Source organism: Oncorhynchus mykiss, chromosome 2 (genome assembly GCF_057628025.1).
Source record: "Oncorhynchus mykiss isolate SJ-2025 chromosome 2, ASM5762802v1, whole genome shotgun sequence".
Classification (NCBI taxonomy): domain Eukaryota; kingdom Metazoa; phylum Chordata; class Actinopteri; order Salmoniformes; family Salmonidae; genus Oncorhynchus; species Oncorhynchus mykiss.
Window position 1 is genome coordinate 93,759,826 of NC_143023.1, and position 20,699 is coordinate 93,780,524.

General features: G+C 53.0%; 1 protein-coding gene across 1 annotated transcript; it reads right to left on the bottom strand.

The window, feature by feature from the left end:
• Positions 1–12,796: 12,796 nt before the first annotated feature.
• LOC149985306 (E3 ubiquitin-protein ligase PDZRN3-B-like) lies at positions 12,797–14,219 on the bottom strand. Its single transcript, XM_090212743.1, has 2 exons — positions 13,315–14,219; positions 12,797–13,087 (listed from the first exon to the last, which is right to left on the bottom strand). The coding sequence occupies exons 1-2, from the start codon at positions 13,744–13,746 to the stop codon at positions 12,854–12,856; spliced, it is 666 nt and encodes a 221-aa protein (XP_090068869.1). The 5' UTR covers positions 13,747–14,219; the 3' UTR covers positions 12,797–12,853.
• Between the last annotated feature and the right edge of the window lie 6,480 nt (positions 14,220–20,699).

A 20,699-nucleotide genomic window follows, 5' to 3' on the forward strand; every position in this document is an offset into this window, starting at 1 on the left:
ATCATAAACTGAAAAATTGGGCGTGCAAAATTATTCAGCCCCTTTACTTTCAGTGCAGCAAACTCTCTCCAGAAGTTCAGTGAGGATCTCTGAATGATCCGTTGTTGACCTAAATGACTAATGATGATAAATACAATCCACCTGTGTGTAATCAAGTCTCCGTATAAATGCACCTGTACTGTGATAGTCTCAGAGGTCCGTTAAAAGCGCAGAGAGCATCATGAAGAACAAGGAACACACCAGGCAGGTCCGAGATACTGTTGTGAAGAAGTTTAAAGCCGGATTTGGATACAAAAAGATTTCCCAAGCCTGAAACATCCCAAGGAGCACTGTGCAAGCGATACTATTGAAATGGAAGGAGTATCAAACCACTGCAAATCTACCAAGACCTGGCCGTCCCTCTAAACTTTCAGCTCATACAAGGAGAAGACTGATCAGAGATGCAGCCAAGAGGCCCATGATCACTCTGGATGAACTTCAGAGATCTACAGCTGAGGTGGGAGACTCTGTCCATAGGACAACAATCAGTCGTATATTGCACAAATCTGGCCTTTATGGAAGAGTGGCAAGAAGAAAGCCATTTCTTAAAGATATCCATAAAAAGTGTTGTTTAAAGTTTGCCACAAGCCACCTGGGAGACACACCAAACATGTGGAAGAAGGTGCTCTGGGCAGATGAAATCAAAATTGAACTTTTTGGCAACAATGCAAAACGTTATGTTTGGCGTAAAAGCAACACAGCTCATCACCCTGAACACACCATACCCACTGTCAAACATGGTGGTGGCAGCATCATGGTTTGGGCCTGCTTTTCTTCAGCAGGGACAGGGAAGATGGTTAAAATTGATGGGAAGATGGATGGAGCCAAATACAGGACCATTCTGGAAGAAAACCTGATGGAGTCTGCAAAAGACCTGAGACTGGGACGGAGATTTGTCTTCCAACAAGACAATGATCCAAAACATAAAGCAAAATCTACAATGGAATGGTTCAATAATAAACATATCCAGGTGTTAGAATGGCCAAGTCAAAGTCCAGACCTGAATCCAATCGAGAATCTGTGGAAAGAACTGAAAACTGCTGTTCACAAATGCTCTCCATCCAACCTTACTGAGCTCGAGCTGTTTTGCAAGGAGGAATGGGAAAAAATGTCAGTCTCTCGTTGTGCAAAACTGATAGAGACATACCCCAAGCGACTTACAGCTGTAATCGCAGCAAAAGGTGGCGCTACAAAGTATTAACTTAAGGGGGCTGAATAATTTTGCACGCCCAATTTTTCAGTTTTTGATTTGTTAAAAAAGTTTGAAATATCCAATAAATGTCATTCCACTTCATGATTGTGTCCCACTTGTTGTTGATTCTTCACAAAAAAAATACAGTTTTATATCTTTATGTTTGAAGCCTGAAATGTGGCAAAAGGTCGCAAAGTTCAAGGGGGCCGAATACTTTCGCAAGGCACTGTAAATAAAGCCACCCTCCACTACTATCTATCTAAATGAATCCACCCTCCACTACTATCTAAATAAATCCACCCTCCACTACTAAATAAATCCACCCTCCACTACTATCTATCTAAATAAATCCACCCTCCACTACTATCTATCTAAATAAATCCACCCTCCACTACTAAATAAATCCACCCTCCACTACTATCTATCTAAATAAATCCACCCTCCACTACTAAATAAATCCACCCTCCACTACTAAATAAATCCACCCTCCACTACTAAATAAATCCACCCTCCACTACTAAATAAATCCACCCTCCACTACTAAATAAATCCACCCTCCACTACTAAATAAATCCACCCTCCACTACTAAATAAATCCACCCTCCACTACTAAATAAATCCACCCTCCACTACTAAATAAATCCACCCTCCACTACTAAATAAATCCACCCTCCACTACTAAATAAATCCACCCTCCACTACTAAATAAATCCACCCTCCACTATCTAAATAAAGCCACCCTCCACTACTATCTATCTATCTAAATAAAGCCTCCCTCCACTACTATCTAAATAAAGCCATGAGGAAGTTTGTTTGAGCAGCTAGCTGACCAACTAGAAGGCAGTTGTGCGTAATAGTCAAACGATACAGGAAACAGGAAATACCATGGAGGGCGGTCCTTTCTATGAGCAGGAGCTAGAGTAAACAGTTATCCTGCTCACAGAGCACAGCAGGTACAGAAACAGCCCAAGCATCTGGAACGCACAACAGTATCACTATGCACCCCACATTTGCACCCCTATGCAACCATGCACTAGTTGACAAGGGATTTCTATGAAGTATATTCAAGTTTTCTTCATCTACCAATTTTGAAAGGACGAAAAAAAACAACACCCTCCAGCTGAGTTATCTAAATGCTGACCTTAGGTCTGTTAGAAGTACACAAGGGACTGTAAGTACTGTAGGAAACTGACAGAGAACACAGTCTCGATTAGCTGGGTAAGTATGTGCCTTTGAGATCCAGTAGCAGCCTCCCTCCACAATGGATGTGACCCTTGAGACACCAGTGTCTGTCTGTCTGTCTGTCTGTCACAACAACACACAGAGTTGATGATTCTCTGATAATGTGTCTCAGAACAGCAACAGCATAACATTGTTTTTACAGAAACACAGCCAAAATCAGTAAAACATTTTTTTTACTGAGGGGGAACAAATCCTATTGAAAATTATATTTTTCCATCAGCAATCATCTTTTGTTTGGGCTCTCAGCTCAAGGAAAAAAAAACAGTATATCAGCCGACATATTTCTCTGTGACCAGAGAAAAAATTGATTTATCTGTTCCTGTCATCTTTGTGATCTGGGCCTGAACATAATGACCTTTTCCATCTCCTCTCCCCCCCATCCTTCCTCCGGGCTACGCACCCCCCAGCCTTCCCTTCCTCCAGGCGACAGCCCCCCAGCCTTCTTTCCTCCAGGCTACAGCCGCCCCAGCCTTCCTTCCTCCGGGCTACAGCCGCCCCAGCCTTCCTTCCTCCGGGCTACAATCCCCCACCCTTCCTTCCTCCGGGCTACAATCCCCCACCCTTCCTTCCTCCGGACTACAATCCCCCACCCTTCCTTCCTCCGGACTACAATCCCCCACCCTTCCTTCCTCCGGACTACAATCACCCACCCCAGCCTTCCTCTGGGCTACCCCCCCCAGAGGAAGGGAAGGGCTGCCCAGAGGAAGGGAAGGCTGGGGGGGGTGTAGCCCAGAGGAAGGGAAGGCTGGGGGGGGGTGTAGCCCAGAGGAAGGGAAGGCTGGGGGGGGGTGTAGCCCAGAGGAAGGGAAGGCTGGGGGGGGGTGTAGCCCAGAGGAAGGGAAGGCTGGGGGGGGGTGTAGCCCAGAGGAAGGGAAGGCTGGGGGGGGTGTAGCCCAGAGGAAGGGAAGGCTGGGGGGGGTGTAGCCCAGAGGAAGGGAAGGCTGGGGGGGTGTAGCCCAGAGGAAGGGAAGGCTGGGGGTGGGGGGGGGGGGGGTAGCCCAGAGGAAGGGAAGGCTGGGGGGGTAGCCCAGAGGAAGGGAAGGCTGGGGGGGTAGCCCAGAGGAAGGGAAGGCTGGGGGGGGTAGCCCAGAGGAAGGGAAGGCTGGGGGGGGGGGGGGGGGGTAGCCCAGAGGAAGGGAAGGCTGGGGGGGGGGGGGGGTAGCCCAGAGGAAGGGAAGGCTGGGGGGTAGCCCAGAGGAAGGGAAGGCTGGGGGTGGGGGGGGGTAGTCCAGAGGAAAGGAAGGCTGGGGGTGGGGGGGGGTAGTCCAGAGGAAGGGAAGGCTGGGGGTGGGGGGGGTAGTCCAGAGGAAGGGAAGGCGGTAGCCCAGAGGAAGGGAAGGCTGGGGGGTAGCCCAGAGGAAGGGAAGGCTGGGGGGTAGCCCAGAGGAAGGGAAGGCTGGGGGGTAGCCCAGAGGAAGGGAAGGCTGGGGGTGGGGGGGGGGGGGTAGTCCAGAGGAAGGGAAGGCTGGGGGTGGGGGGGGGGGGGTAGCCCAGAGGAAGGGAAGGCTGGGGGGTAGCCCAGAGGAAGGGAAGGCTGGGGGTGGGGGGGGGTAGTCCAGAGGAAGGGAAGGCTGGGGGTGGGGGGGGGTAGTCCAGAGGAAGGGAAGGCTGGGGGTGGGGGGGTAGTCCAGAGGAAGGGAAGGCGGTAGCCCAGAGGAAGGGAAGGCTGGGGGGTAGCCCAGAGGAAGGGAAGGCTGGGGGTGGGGGGGGGGGGTAGTCCAGAGGAAGGGAAGGCTGGGGGTGGGGGTGGGGGGGCTAGTCCAGAGGAAGGGAAGGCTTGGGGTGTGGGGGGGGGTAGTCCAGAGGAAGGGAAGGCTGGGGGTGGGGGGGGGGGTAGTCCAGAGAAAGGGAAGGCTGGGGGTGGGGGGGGGGGTAGCCCAGAGGAAGGGAAGGCTGGGGGGTAGCCCAGAGGAAGGGAAGGCTGGGGGGTAGCCCAGAGGAAGGGAAGGCTGGGGGTGGGGGGGGGGGGTAGTCCAGAGGAAGGGAAGGCTGGGGGTGGGGGTGGGGGGGCTAGTCCAGAGGAAGGGAAGGCTTGGGGTGTGGGGGGGGGTAGTCCAGAGGAAGGGAAGGCTGGGGGTGGGGGGGGGGGTAGTCCAGAGAAAGGGAAGGCTGGGGGTGGGGGGGGTAGTCCAGAGGAAGGGAAGGCGGTAGCCCAGAGGAAGGGAAGGCTGGGGGGTAGCCCAGAGGAAGGGAAGGCTGGGGGTGGGGGGGGGGGGGGGTAGTCCAGAGGAAGGGAAGGCTGGGGGTGGGTAGTCCAGAGGAAGGGAAGGCGGTAGCCCAGAGGAAGGGAAGGCTGGGAGGGGGGGGGGGGGGGGTAGCCCAGAGGAAGGGAAGGCTGGGGGGGGGGGGGGGGGGTAGTCCAGAGGAAGGGAAGGCTGGGGGGGGGGGGGTAGCCCAGAGGAAGGGAAGGCTGGGGGGGGGGGGGGTAGCCCAGAGGAAGGGAAGGCTGGGGGGGGGTAGCCCAGAGGAAGGGAAGGCTGGGGGGGGGTAGCCCAGAGGAAGGGAAGGCTGGGGGGGGGGGGGTAGTCCAGAGGAAGGGAAGGCGGTAGCCCAGAGGAAGGGAAGGCTGGGGGGTAGCCCAGAGGAAGGGAAGGCTGGGGGGTAGCCCAGAGGAAGGGAAGGCTGGGGGGTAGCCCAGAGGAAGGGAAGGCTGGGGGTGGGGGGGGGGGGTAGTCCAGAGGAAGGGAAGGCTGGGGGTGGGGGGGGGGGGTAGCCCAGAGGAAGGGAAGGCTGGGGGGTAGCCCAGAGGAAGGGAAGGCTGGGGGTGGGGGGGGGTAGTCCAGAGGAAGGGAAGGCTGGGGGTGGGGGGGGGTAGTCCAGAGGAAGGGAAGGCTGGGGGTGGGGGGGGTAGTCCAGAGGAAGGGAAGGCGGTAGCCCAGAGGAAGGGAAGGCTGGGAGGGGGGGGGGGGTAGCCCAGAGGAAGGGAAGGCTGGGGGGTAGCCCAGAGGAAGGGAAGGCTGGGGGGTGTAGCCCAGAGGAAGGGAAGGCTGGGGGTGGGGGGGGGGGGGGGTAGTCCAGAGGAAGGGAAGGCTGGGGGTGGGGGTGGGGGGGCTAGTCCAGAGGAAGGGAAGGCTTGGGGTGTGGGGGGGGGTAGTCCAGAGGAAGGGAAGGCTGGGGGTGGGGGGGGGGTAGTCCAGAGAAAGGGAAGGCTGGGGGTGGGGGGGGTAGTCCAGAGGAAGGGAAGGCGGTAGCCCAGAGGAAGGGAAGGCTGGGGGGTAGCCCAGAGGAAGGGAAGGCTGGGGGTGGGGGGGGGGGGGGGGGTAGTCCAGAGGAAGGGAAGGCTGGGGGTGGGTAGTCCAGAGGAAGGGAAGGCTGGGAGGGGGGGGGGGGGGGGGTAGCCCAGAGGAAGGGAAGGCGGTAGCCCAGAGGAAGGGAAGGCTGGGAGGGGGGGGGGGGTAGCCCAGAGGAAGGGAAGGCTGGGGGGGGGGGGGGTAGTCCAGAGGAAGGGAAGGCTGGGGGGGGGGGGGGGTAGCCCAGAGGAAGGGAAGGCTGGGGGGGGGGTAGCCCAGAGGAAGGGAAGGCTGGGAGGGGGGGGGGGGGTAGTCCAGAGGAAGGGAAGGCTGGGGGTGGGGGGGGGGTAGTCCAGAGGAAGGGAAGGCTGGGGGTGGGGGTGGGGGGGCTAGTCCAGAGGAAGGGAAGGCTTGGGGTGTGGGGGGGGGTAGTCCAGAGGAAGGGAAGGCTGGGGGTGGGGGGGGGGGTAGTCCAGAGAAAGGGAAGGCTGGGGGTGGGGGGGGTAGTCCAGAGGAAGGGAAGGCGGTAGCCCAGAGGAAGGGAAGGCTGGGGGGTAGCCCAGAGGAAGGGAAGGCTGGGGGTGGGGGGGGGGGGGGGGTAGTCCAGAGGAAGGGAAGGCTGGGGGTGGGTAGTCCAGAGGAAGGGAAGGCGGTAGCCCAGAGGAAGGGAAGGCTGGGAGGGGGGGGGGGGGGGGGGTAGCCCAGAGGAAGGGAAGGCGGTAGCCCAGAGGAAGGGAAGGCTGGGAGGGGGGGGGGGGGGGGGGGTAGCCCAGAGGAAGGGAAGGCTGGGGGGGGGGGGGGGGGGGGGGGTAGTCCAGAGGAAGGGAAGGCTGGGGGTGGGTAGTCCAGAGGAAGGGAAGGCGGTAGCCCAGAGGAAGGGAAGGCTGGGAGGGGGGGGGGGGGGGGGGTAGCCCAGAGGAAGGGAAGGCGGTAGCCCAGAGGAAGGGAAGGCTGGGAGGGGGGGGGGGGGGGGGTAGCCCAGAGGAAGGGAAGGCTGGGGGGGGGGGGGGGGGGTAGTCCAGAGGAAGGGAAGGCTGGGGGGGGGGGGGTAGCCCAGAGGAAGGGAAGGCTGGGGGGGGGTAGCCCAGAGGAAGGGAAGGCTGGGGGGGGGTAGCCCAGAGGAAGGGAAGGCTGGGGGGGGGGGGGTAGTCCAGAGGAAGGGAAGGCGGTAGCCCAGAGGAAGGGAAGGCTGGGGGGTAGCCCAGAGGAAGGGAAGGCTGGGGGGTAGCCCAGAGGAAGGGAAGGCTGGGGGGTAGCCCAGAGGAAGGGAAGGCTGGGGGTGGGGGGGGGGGGTAGTCCAGAGGAAGGGAAGGCTGGGGGTGGGGGGGGGGGGTAGCCCAGAGAAAGGGAAGGCTGGGGGGTAGCCCAGAGGAAGGGAAGGCTGGGGGGTAGCCCAGAGGAAGGGAAGGCTGGGGGGTAGCCCAGAGGAAGGGAAGGCTGGGGGTGGGGGGGGGGGGTAGTCCAGAGGAAGGGAAGGCTGGGGGTGGGGGGGGGGGTAGTCCAGAGAAAGGGAAGGCTGGGGGTGGGGGGGGTAGTCCAGAGGAAGGGAAGGCGGTAGCCCAGAGGAAGGGAAGGCTGGGGGGTAGCCCAGAGGAAGGGAAGGCTGGGGGTGGGGGGGGGGGGGGGGTAGTCCAGAGGAAGGGAAGGCTGGGGGTGGGTAGTCCAGAGGAAGGGAAGGCGGTAGCCCAGAGGAAGGGAAGGCTGGGAGGGGGGGGGGGGGGGGGGTAGCCCAGAGGAAGGGAAGGCGGTAGCCCAGAGGAAGGGAAGGCTGGGAGGGGGGGGGGGGGGGGGTAGCCCAGAGGAAGGGAAGGCTGGGGGGGGGGGGGGGGGGGGGGTAGTCCAGAGGAAGGGAAGGCTGGGGGTGGGTAGTCCAGAGGAAGGGAAGGCGGTAGCCCAGAGGAAGGGAAGGCTGGGAGGGGGGGGGGGGGGGGGGTAGCCCAGAGGAAGGGAAGGCGGTAGCCCAGAGGAAGGGAAGGCTGGGAGGGGGGGGGGGGGGGGGTAGCCCAGAGGAAGGGAAGGCTGGGGGGGGGGGGGGGGGGTAGTCCAGAGGAAGGGAAGGCTGGGGGGGGGGGGGTAGCCCAGAGGAAGGGAAGGCTGGGGGGGGGTAGCCCAGAGGAAGGGAAGGCTGGGGGGGGGTAGCCCAGAGGAAGGGAAGGCTGGGGGGGGGGGGGTAGTCCAGAGGAAGGGAAGGCGGTAGCCCAGAGGAAGGGAAGGCTGGGGGGTAGCCCAGAGGAAGGGAAGGCTGGGGGGTAGCCCAGAGGAAGGGAAGGCTGGGGGGGGGGGGGTAGTCCAGAGGAAGGGAAGGCGGTAGCCCAGAGGAAGGGAAGGCTGGGGGGTAGCCCAGAGGAAGGGAAGGCTGGGGGGTAGCCCAGAGGAAGGGAAGGCTGGGGGGTAGCCCAGAGGAAGGGAAGGCTGGGGGTGGGGGGGGGGGGTAGTCCAGAGGAAGGGAAGGCTGGGGGTGGGGGGGGGGGGTAGCCCAGAGGAAGGGAAGGCTGGGGGGTAGCCCAGAGGAAGGGAAGGCTGGGGGTGGGGGGGGGTAGTCCAGAGGAAGGGAAGGCTGGGGGTGGGGGGGGGTAGTCCAGAGGAAGGGAAGGCTGGGGGTGGGGGGGGTAGTCCAGAGGAAGGGAAGGCGGTAGCCCAGAGGAAGGGAAGGCTGGGAGGGGGGGGGGGGGGTAGCCCAGAGGAAGGGAAGGCTGGGGGGTAGCCCAGAGGAAGGGAAGGCTGGGGGGTGTAGCCCAGAGGAAGGGAAGGCTGGGGGTGGGGGGGGGGGGGGGTAGTCCAGAGGAAGGGAAGGCTGGGGGTGGGGGTGGGGGGGCTAGTCCAGAGGAAGGGAAGGCTTGGGGTGTGGGGGGGGGTAGTCCAGAGGAAGGGAAGGCTGGGGGTGGGGGGGGGGTAGTCCAGAGAAAGGGAAGGCTGGGGGTGGGGGGGGTAGTCCAGAGGAAGGGAAGGCGGTAGCCCAGAGGAAGGGAAGGCTGGGGGGTAGCCCAGAGGAAGGGAAGGCTGGGGGTGGGGGGGGGGGGGGGGTAGTCCAGAGGAAGGGAAGGCTGGGGGTGGGTAGTCCAGAGGAAGGGAAGGCTGGGAGGGGGGGGGGGGGGGTAGCCCAGAGGTAGGGAAGGCGGTAGCCCAGAGGAAGGGAAGGCTGGGAGGGGGGGGGGGGGTAGCCCAGAGGAAGGGAAGGCTGGGGGGGGGGGGGGGGTAGTCCAGAGGAAGGGAAGGCTGGGGGGGGGGGGGGTAGCCCAGAGGAAGGGAAGGCTGGGGGGGGGGTAGCCCAGAGGAAGGGAAGGCTGGGAGGGGGGGGGGGGGGTAGTCCAGAGGAAGGGAAGGCTGGGGGTGGGGGGGGGGTAGTCCAGAGGAAGGGAAGGCTGGGGGTGGGGGTGGGGGGGCTAGTCCAGAGGAAGGGAAGGCTTGGGGTGTGGGGGGGGGGTAGTCCAGAGGAAGGGAAGGCTGGGGGTGGGGGGGGGGGTAGTCCAGAGAAAGGGAAGGCTGGGGGTGGGGGGGGTAGTCCAGAGGAAGGGAAGGCGGTAGCCCAGAGGAAGGGAAGGCTGGGGGGTAGCCCAGAGGAAGGGAAGGCTGGGGGTGGGGGGGGGGGGGTAGTCCAGAGGAAGGGAAGGCTGGGGGTGGGTAGTCCAGAGGAAGGGAAGGCGGTAGCCCAGAGGAAGGGAAGGCTGGGAGGGGGGGGGGGGGGGGGTAGCCCAGAGGAAGGGAAGGCGGTAGCCCAGAGGAAGGGAAGGCTGGGAGGGGGGGGGGGGGGGGGTAGCCCAGAGGAAGGGAAGGCTGGGGGGGGGGGGGGGGGGGGTAGTCCAGAGGAAGGGAAGGCTGGGGGGGGGGGGGGTAGCCCAGAGGAAGGGAAGGCTGGGGGGGGGTAGCCCAGAGGAAGGGAAGGCTGGGAGGGGGGGGGGGGGGTAGTCCAGAGGAAGGGAAGGCTGGGGGGGGGGGGGGTAGTCCAGAGGAAGGGAAGGCGGTAGCCCAGAGGAAGGGAAGGCTGGGGGGTAGCCCAGAGGAAGGGAAGGCTGGGGGGTAGCCCAGAGGAAGGGAAGGCTGGGGGGTAGCCCAGAGGAAGGGAAGGCTGGGGGTGAGGGGGGGGGGGTAGTCCAGAGGAAGGGAAGGCTGGGGGTGGGGGGGGGGGGTAGCCCAGAGGAAGGGAAGGCTGGGGGGTAGCCCAGAGGAAGGGAAGGCTGGGGGTGGGGGGGGGTAGTCCAGAGGAAGGGAAGGCTGGGGGTGGGGGGGGGTAGTCCAGAGGAAGGGAAGGCTGGGGGTGGGGGGGGTAGTCCAGAGGAAGGGAAGGCGGTAGCCCAGAGGAAGGGAAGGCTGGGAGGGGGGGGGGGGTAGCCCAGAGGAAGGGAAGGCTGGGGGGTAGCCCAGAGGAAGGGAAGGCTGGGGGGTAGCCCAGAGGAAGGGAAGGCTGGGGGTGGGGGGGGGGGGGGGGTAGTCCAGAGGAAGGGAAGGCTGGGGGTGGGGGTGGGGGGGCTAGTCCAGAGGAAGGGAAGGCTTGGGGTGTGGGGGGGGGTAGTCCAGAGGAAGGGAAGGCTGGGGGTGGGGGGGGGGTAGTCCAGAGAAAGGGAAGGCTGGGGGTGGGGGGGGTAGTCCAGAGGAAGGGAAGGCTGGGAGGGGGGGGGGGGGGGGGGTAGCCCAGAGGAAGGGAAGGCGGTAGCCCAGAGGAAGGGAAGGCTGGGAGGGGGGGGGGGGGTAGCCCAGAGGAAGGGAAGGCTGGGGGGGGGGGGGGTAGTCCAGAGGAAGGGAAGGCTGGGGGGGGGGGGGGTAGCCCAGAGGAAGGGAAGGCTGGGGGGGGGTAGCCCAGAGGAAGGGAAGGCTGGGAGGGGGGGGGGGGGGGTAGTCCAGAGGAAGGGAAGGCTGGGGGTGGGGGGGGGTAGTCCAGAGGAAGGGAAGGCTGGGGGGGGGGGGGTAGCCCAGAGGAAGGGAAGGCTGGGGGGGGGGGGGGTAGTCCAGAGGAAGGGAAGGCTGGGGGGGGGGGGGGGGTAGCCCAGAGGAAGGGAAGGCAGTGTGAAGTGTATCAGCTGCAGCATCTACATCAAATGTTCTCAAGCTGCATGAAAACAACACCACCTAGCTCATTGTATATAAATGTACAGTATCACTGCTCACAACAAACTGTCACGCACACACACAATGAGATGGGACATTGGCAGGCTTATACTTGAAATCCCCCTATCACAGCACAGCCTCTCTTCCTCGTGGACTAGTGCTGTTGGTTGTAGACAAGGACTCAGGGTACTTCACCATCACAGAAACCCTGCACTTCTCTCTAGCTCATTTTTTTTTTTTTAAATGGCAGTTGGCAAACATTCCAAATGAAGTGAGCTCTTACCATTAGTGAGGTGTAACAACAACTTCCCAGACAATTTGACTGAGCCAAACAACATTACAACTATGGAGATTATGAAGAGAGAGTCTGATAAAAGACAAAGCAACATCAGGTTTAAAGGTAAATCCTAAGAGCTTGTCAAGATGTTTACCAGTTCCTGTCACATAATTAAATAGTATGATATTGTATCTCTATAGTGCCTCATCATTACAGAGCAAGACCTAAAGTCAATTCCTTTGGGATTTTGACAAAATGGAGGAAACGCAGGTATTGGCAAACACATTCATGAAAACAACAGCAGAGACAATTACAGATCTCATCTGGCTTATCTAGTGGAAGTGTTTAGCCATGATAAAAGTATGGAAGTAGCTGTGTGTGTGGGTGTGTGTGTGTGTGTGGTGTCCCTCTCCAGAGCTGCCAGCACAGAGTAAATAATTTTCTCTATTAATCAAAAGTGAGTCTAGCTGCACTCTCACAGCATGCTAGAGGCCATTAAACATACTTTATGTGACCATTACCAGAATTAAAACTACCCTCACCCTCCCCTCGCCCGCTTGGCCCCAAACAAAACACTGTCTCCCTGGTCAGAGAAAGCCAATAACACAGCCTGCGTCCCCAAATAGCACCCTAGTGCACAGCTTTTCACCAGGACCCATAGGACAAAGGGGGAAAGTAGTGCACTATGTAGGGAATAGGTAACCATTTGGGATGCACGCACAGAATCTACCTCGGAGTGTTCTCTGACAGAAAGTCTATTGTCAGGATAGCAAGCAGCAGGAGCCAAGAGAGAGGTGGTTTAATATGGGCTGAAACCCCTAGATCACACTCATTCAATATCAGTTAGATCAAACTATTATAAGTTTAGACATAGTTTAAGGATTGAAAACAACTTGAGGAATTTAGCAAATTGGAAAAAAGGAAATATACCATTAATGACTTAGTCTAAATGCAAAGTAACTAGTCCATAAACAAAGAAAACAAGATTACAATTTCCCCTCACATTCCTCTCCATCTGAACAATCAATCATTGTAATGACTTCGGATGAAATCTGATCGGGTGTTTAGTTGACACCAACACCCTGAAAACAGACACAATGACCTGTGTGAACGTGACCAGGAAATACACCTGATCCTCTGTGACCCATCAAAGACCATTCTTTGGGGCCATGTTTCTCATTTGAAGTTGGAACAAAACTCAGCAGGAGAAGTAGTTTGTCATGTACTGTTTTGTCTGTCACTCTGTCCACTTCTGTGTAAAAGTTACAGGTTAAAGGTCAGAAACAGGGCTGGGCTTGATTCACAGGGTCACAGTAAAAGCTATGGAATTTCCCACAGACAATTTTTTAAATGACAAGCTTACTGTCAGTGGGAAAAACTTTGATTGAAAGCACAGTAAGATTTCCATACGTACCGAGACCCTTCGCTCCTCAGGAAGCCACCACATTTTGTGTTTGTTTCCATTCGTGATTTTTAACAACCTGAAGTGGTCTGCTTTGGGATGGAAAATTGTGACATAATAACTCCCCAAGCCACCATTTTATTATCATCTATGAAATGTAACTATCCTTACTTCCTGAAGAGATAAAAGAGGAATTCAAAACACTCTCAGCATGACATTTACCACACAAAACAATGAAGGAAAGGGTGTGAACTGAGCTTACGGTCTATAAACTCTAACTAAGCTTCAGAGCACTACCACTCAATACCGTACACAGTGGATGAGATCCCTAAAGTCAATGTTTGAACAAAGGTTTGTCTGACCGGGGGAAAGGTATTGGCAATAGGCTGAATTGAATAGGTCTGATGATAGCTACGGACGGAATCCCCTCAGTCACAAGGAGTCAACGATGTGCTCTGAAAAGCCGAAACCTCACAGAAGAGTAATACGCTGAGCGGGTTAAAGCCACAGTACAGCTGTGTAATCACCTGTGTTACAGTGTTGTGATGGTTTACCTCTGGTACCCCGCCATGCTCCTCCAGGTCCTGGAGCCCGAACACTGCATCAGTTAGACCCTGATCAGACACACAGAGTCCAGGGGCCCCCGAGTTACTCTGTATAGGCTACATTATCATAAGGGAAAAGTGATGGAGGCTTGGTGTCAAAACGGTATACTCTTCAACTAATGGCTTCTATTTCTTATTAAAAATAGCTAATAATTTTGCTTGACAATGAATGAAATATCAAGTATTTATGTCACCATCTCAAATACAGTTGTTTTGTGTGGTAGCTTACCTAAGCATTATGAAACATGCTATATCAAAATCAATACTTGTTTAATATTCCTCACCTGCTTGTAATGTCCAATAACCTGTTCGGTTATGTTGTTGATATTCAACATGTATTGGTGTAATTGTCGCTTGTACTTCAAAGCAGTCAGCTGTGCTTCGCTCTGGATGGAAGACACCTGGGCGAGGAGGGATTGCTCTCTCCTACCCCACCTGAGCCTCTGCATTCGGCCTTCGTGCTCCATGGTAGCGCTTCTCTCTTGGAGCCCATCATTCAGCATACGAAGCGCATCCAAACAGCAATGGTCTCCCTGGACAATGTCTGTATGGGACAAGAGAAGCCCGCATCCTTTCTGACAGATACCAACATCTCTGTGGTCAAAGTCGGATTCTTCTTCTGTCATCATACGCGGCTCATTGTCCATCTCGCCTGAACTCAAAACCTTTCTGCAACTTTCTCTGTCCTTGCATGGATTTAGGCAGTCGGCGCACATGATCAATTCTCTTAGCGGGTCCGGAGTCGCGTTGGACGGTGTTGGAAACAGCCTCTGCAGTTGCAACGTAAACAAAAGTTGTCAGAAGTTTGGTCAGGTGTAGATGAACAAACTGATGAAGCTGCAGACTATACTGAATGTGCGTAAAATCAAAATCTGAACGCAGCCGATATTAACGCAGGCAATAGAAATATATGCGCTTAATGTCGACGTCACTTGCTAACTATACATGGACTGGATCACTTTTCACCTCCCACTTGTTGCTGGAGTTGTAGTCTAGTCTACTCATCCTTGCTTATCCTTGTTTATTCTCAATATGAAGAGAGAGCAAGAGAAACTGCGTTATGGATGCATTTCCTTATCCATAATAACGAAAAAAAATTGGTGGTACGCTAGTATATGCCTAGCACTGAATACATTTTAGACAAAATGGGCTACAGTACAGTAATTTCCATTCATTTATTATTTTCAATAGAACCACCAGAGGTCGCCTAAACCTTCAGATACCATGGTTTGCAGACTGTTGGATTAATTAGTTACCACAACTAAACAGAGACCTACCTACAGTATGTAAACCCTTATTTATAAATAATATTTCATTATCTATTCTAATTTAGTTTGAATGCTCTACAAAAATAGGCTGCCGTGTAGCATCATCACAGATGGTATTTTAGGACCCCCTACTTTACACCAAATCTCTGTAATATAATATCTGAACAGGGAGCCTGAAGTGAGCCTGAACCCATGACTTCCTGGCCTATAGCCCTCTGTCTACCCACCGTCTAACTGTCAAACTCAGCATGACAGAGTACAGGCACCTCAATCTGAGTCTGTGTCTGGAGTAAACATACACTAGGTGGCATCACTCTGGGCGTGTGTTGTGTTGTCTGACATGTCAGAGAGAGAGGCTGGCTTTCCAAAGACAATATTCTCAGACCTGGGATGTTTCCAACTGTCTGAAGAAATACGTATAGTAACCTAGGCCATATGTCTCTGATATACTATAGTGTTTACTGCTGCCACTGGTTTGAGTGTCCTTGTCTGTCTGGTGTCCAGTGCTTGACTTGGACAGGAGCTCAACGGAACTGAATCCCGGCACCTCACCTTGTCTACTGCTTGAATTCCTGCACCTCTTACAGAATAGGCCTTAAAGTACGGCGAAGTTCCTGCACCTAAATATAAACACACTACCGGCACCTATTTCAGTCCAAGTCAAGCACTGCTAGTGATTTCACACCACACTGCTCACGGTCCTCCTCATACATTTGAGGAAAAAGTAAAACAATGATACAAATCCTCATTGTCAATAAGTCTAACCAAGGCAGTCAGATTAACTTCCTTGTAAAACAATCAAAGTTTGTTGTACATCGCAATTTAAGTGTACTTTTTGAACTCTGGTTCTTGCAGATTCTTTCAGATTAAACTCAGTAGGACGTATCTGTACATCTGACAATCTGATTTCCCTTAGGAGGTGTAGCAACAAATGATGTCGACAACAACAACAACAAAACAGTGCAATTGCCAGAAAACCAACTGGGATTTGACATATCACAGAGAGGCCATATGTTCGAGCTGATAAGCCAATTGATGTGATTCACATTCAAGGAAAGGCTGTTCATCTCCTTCCTTTTCCCATAATCCTCCTGTGTATGTTCATATGTGTGCAGAACTAAGAACTATTGAAGCCCTTTTGACCTGCAGGAATTTTCCTTGTCTTAATATGAACCTAAATCTAACCAATAGATAGACTATTTAACAAAGGGGAAACGACATCAATCATTTTGATCTGAAATCATTATCAAATCAAATCAAATCAAATGTATTTATATAGCCCTTCGTACATCAGCTGATATCTCAAAGTGCTGTACAGAAACAAATTATTGGATACAAGTTGGGAAGCAAACAAATGTTTACTGCTGTTTCAGGTTCTGGCATAAAATAAAATAGGCTACTATCTTGAGATAACTTGTGTTATCTATAATGGAACACAGAGTTGCAACGATATCTCTGATCTCTCATCAGCTCTACCCTCTGGTAGTGAAAAGTGCCAGCTTTCTCCAGAGATGTGGAAGAAAGTGTTATTTCAAATAGAGATATTACAACAAAAACAGTCCATCATTAGATTTATTATTTTTATTTTTTATTTCACCTTTATTTAACCAAGTAGGCTAGTTGAGAACAAGTTCTCATTTGCAACTGCAACCTGGCCAAGATGAAGCGTAGCAATTCGACACATACAACAACACAGAGTTACACATGGAATAAACAAAACATACAGTCAATAATACAGTAGAACAAAAGAAAACAAAAAGTCTATATACAGTGAGTGCAAATGAGGTAAGTTAAGGAAATAAATAGGCCATGGTGGCGAAGTAATTACAATATAGCAATTAAACACTGGAATGGTAGATCGGCAGAAGATGAATGTGCAGGTAGAGATACTGGGGTGCAAAGGAGCAAAATAAATAAATATCAGTATGGGGATGAGGTAGGTAGATAGATGGGCTGTTTACAGATAGGCTAAGTGCAGGTTTAGTGATCTGTAAGCTGCTCTGACAGCTGGTGCTTAAAGCTAGTGAGGGAGATGCGAGTCTCCAGCTTCAGAGATTTTTGCAATTCGTTCCAGTCATGGGCAGCAGAGAACTGGAAGGAAAGACGACCAAAGGAGGAATTGGCTTTGGGGGTGACCAGTGAGACATACCTGCTGGAGCGCGTGCTACGAGTGGGTGCTGCTGCTAGATACAGTACCATTCATACATGATGTATATAGAAGCAAGAGTTCAGAGTTAAAACATTTAAAATTAATAGTTTAGTGAAAATATTGAATCTGTTTTCACAATCAGATGTTATCCCTCTTTGTTAATAACAGCTGGTGTGCGATATCTAATATTAAGGAAGTCTCAAGGTTCTGCTCGCCTGATGTAGAATACCTCATGATAAGCTAGTGGCCGGTGACTTAATTGCAGGAAAACTGAAATCCATTTGACCTAATTTCTACCAGCATGTCACCTGTGCAACTAGAAGTGAAAAAAAAACTCTAGATCACCTTTACTCCACACACAGAGACTCATAAAAATCTCTCCTTCGCCCTCAATTTGGCAAAACGAATCATAACTCTATCCTCCTGATTCCTGCCTACAAGCAAAACTCAAACAGGAAGTACCAGTGAAACGGATGCTAAGCTACAGGACTGTTTCGCTAGCACAGACTGGAATATGACTTGTGATTCATCGGATAGCATTGAGGGGTTTACCACATCAGTTACCAGATTCATTAATAAGTGCATCGACGACGTCGTCCCATCAGTGACTGTAGGTATACAGTGGGGAGAACAAGTATTTGATACACTGCCGATTTTGCAGGTTTTCCCTACTTACAAAGCGTGTAGAGGTCTGTAATTTTTATCATAGGTACACTTCAACTGTGAGAGATGGAATCTAAAACAAAAATCCAGAAAATCACATTGTATGATTTTTAAGTAATTAATTAGCATTTTATTGCATGACATAACTATTTGATCACCTACCAACCAGTAAGAATTCCGGCTCTCACAGACCTGTTAGTTTTTCTTTAAGAATCCCTCCTGTTCTCCACTCATTACCTGTATTAACTGCACCTGGGCTACAGGATAATAGGCAAGCAGCTTGGTGAGAAGGCAACAACTGTTGGCGCAATTATTAGAAAATGGAAGAAGTTCAAGATGATGGTCAATCCCCCTTGGTCTGGGGCTCCATGCAAGATCTCACCTCGTGGGGCATCAATGATCATGAGGAAGGTGAAGGATTAGCCCAGAACTACACGGCAGGACCTGGTCAATGACCTGAAGAGAGCTGGGACCACAGTCTCAAAGAAAACCATTAGTAACACACTACGCCGTCATGGATTAAAATCCTGCAGCGCACGCAAGGTCCCCCTGCTCAAGCCAGCGCATGTCCAGGCCCGTTTGAAGTTTGCCAATGACCATCTGGATGATCCAGAGGAGGAATGGGAGAAGGTCATGTGGTCTGATGAGACAAAAATAGAGCTTTTTGGTCTAAACTCCACTCGCCGTGTTTGGAGGAAGAAGAAGGATGAGTACAATCCCAAAAATACCATCCCAACCGTGAAGAATGGAGGTGGAAACATCATTCTTTGGGGATGCTTTTCTGCAAAGGGGACAGGACGACTGCACCGTATTGAGGGGAGGATGGATGGGGCTATGTATCGCGAGATCTTGGCCAACAACCTCCTTCCCTCAGTAAGAGCATTGAATATGGGTCGTGGCTGGGTCTTCCAGCATGACAACGACCCGAAACACACAGCCAGGGCAACTAAGGAGTGGCCCTGTAAGAAGCATCTCAAGGTCCTGGAGTGGCCTAGACAGTCTCCAGACCTGAACCCAATAGAAAATCTTTGGAGGAAGCTGAAAGTCCGCATTGCCCAGCGACATCCCCGAAACCTGAAGGATCTGGAGAAGGTCTGTACGGAGGAGTGGGCCAAAATCCCTGCTGCAGTGTGTGCAAACCTGGTCAAGAACTACAGGAAACGTATGATCTCTGTAATTGCAAACAAAGGTTTCTGTACCAAATATTAAATTCTGCTTTTCTGATGTATCAAATACTTATGTCATTGCAATAAAATGCAAATTAATTACTTAAAAATAATACAATGTGATTTTCTGGATTTTTGTTTTGGATTCCGTCTCTCACAGTTGAAGTGTACCTATGATAAAAATTACAGACCTCTACATGCTTTGTAAGTAGGAAAACCTGCAAAATCGGCAGTGTATCAAATACTTGTTCTCCCCACTGTATATCCCAACCAAAAGCCATCGATTACAGGCAACATTCACTCTGAGCTAAATGCTGGAGCTGTCGCTTTCAAGGAGCGGGACACTAATCCGGACGCTTATAAGAAATCCTGCTACATCCTTTGACAAACCATCAAACAGGCAAAGCGCCAAGACAGGACCAAGATCGAATCCTACGACACCGGCTCTGACTTTCGTCGGATGTGGTAGGGCTTGCAATCTATCATGGATTACAAAGGAAAACGCAAGCCTTCCATACGAGCTAAATACATTCTATGCTCGATTTGAGGCCAGAACTGAACCATGCATGAGAGCACCAGCTGTTCCGTAGGACTGTATGATCATGCTTTCCATAGCCGATGTAAGAGGTTAACATTCACATGGCTGCAGTGCCAGATGCAATTTTTTAAATACAATTTTTATATTTTATTTAACCTTTATTTACCTAGGCAAGTCAGTTTAGAACAAATTCTTATTACCAGGATACTCAGATCATGCGCTGACCTGCTGGCAAGTGACTACACTGACATTTTCAACCTCTCCCTGACCCATTCTGTAATACCAACATGTTTCAAGCAGTTCTTGTGATCAAGAGCGCCAAGGTAACTTGTCTAAATGACTATTTTCTCTTAGCACTCACAAACATTAGCCATGAAATGCTTTAATAAAAGGCTGGTCAGGGCTCATATCAACGCCATTATCCCAGACACCCAGGACCCACTCCAATTCGCATACCGCCCTAACAGATCCACAGACGCAACAATCTCTATTGCACTCCACACTGCCCTTTCCCACCTGGACAAAAGGAACACCTACATGAGGATGCTGTTCATTGATTACAGCTCCTGGTTCAACACCATGGTGTCCTTCAAGCTCATCAGTAAACTAAGGACCCTGGGATTAAACGCCTCTCTCTGCAACTGGATCCTGGACTTCCTGACACGCCGTCCCCAGGTGATGAGGATAGGCAACAACACATCCGCTGACCATCAACATGGGGGCCCCTCAGGGGTGCATGCTCAGTCCCCTCCTGTACTCCCTGTTCACCCACGACTAGATGGTCGCACACGACTCCAACACCATCATTAAGTTTGCAGATGACACAACAGTGATAGGCCTGATCACCGATGATGGTGACCCCATCCACATTGACCATGGGCTGTAGTGGAGCAAGTTGAGAGCTTCACTAAGGAATGATCATGGTCCAAACACACCAACACAGCCGTGAAGAGGGCATAACAATGCCTGTTACCCCTCAGGAGGCTGAAAAGATTCAGCAGGAGTCCTCAGATCCTCAAAAAGATATACAGATGCACCATTGATAGCGTCCTGACTGGCTGCATCACCCCTTGGTATGGCAACTGCTTGGAATCCGACCGCAAGGTGCTACCGGGGGTAGTGCGTACGGCCCAGTACATTACTGGGGCCAAGCTTCCTGCCATCCAGGATCTCTATACCAGGTGTGAGAGGAAGGCCCTAAAAATTGTCAAAGACATCAGCCACCCAAGTCATAGACTGTTCTATATGCTACTGCGTGGGAAACGGTAACAATGTATCAAGTCTGGAACCAACAGAACCCTGAACAACTTCTACCCCCAAGTCTTAAGACTGCTAAATAGTTAACCAATAGTCTCTGCATTTACCTTTTTTGCACCAACTCTTTTGACTCATCACATACACTGTCGTTACTGTTTATTGTCTATCCTGTTGCATAGTCACTTTACCTCTACCTATATGTACATATCTACCTCAATTACCTTGCACCCCTGTACATTGACTCGGTACTGGTACCTGTGTATATAGCCAAGTTATCGGTACTCATTGTGTATTTATTCCTTGTGTTATTTTTTTCTGCTATTTCTCTTTGTTTCTCTCTGCATTGTTGGGAAGGGCCCGTAAGTAAGTATTTCACTGTTAGTCTACACCTGTTGTTTACCAAGCATGTGACAAATACAATTTTATTACATTTGATTTGTTCCATGAAAATGTCCTGAATCCCAAACCTGCAATGTGGATAAAAGCCTGATTGCAGCAGTAAGAGATTTGCCACAATGTAACTGTATTGTGTATACTGAGGAAAAACTGCTTTCTCAATGGAGCTTTCCAATTGAGTAAAACCTAATGCATACCAAGAGGGCAAGGCCTGCACATCAGCAGTTATAGA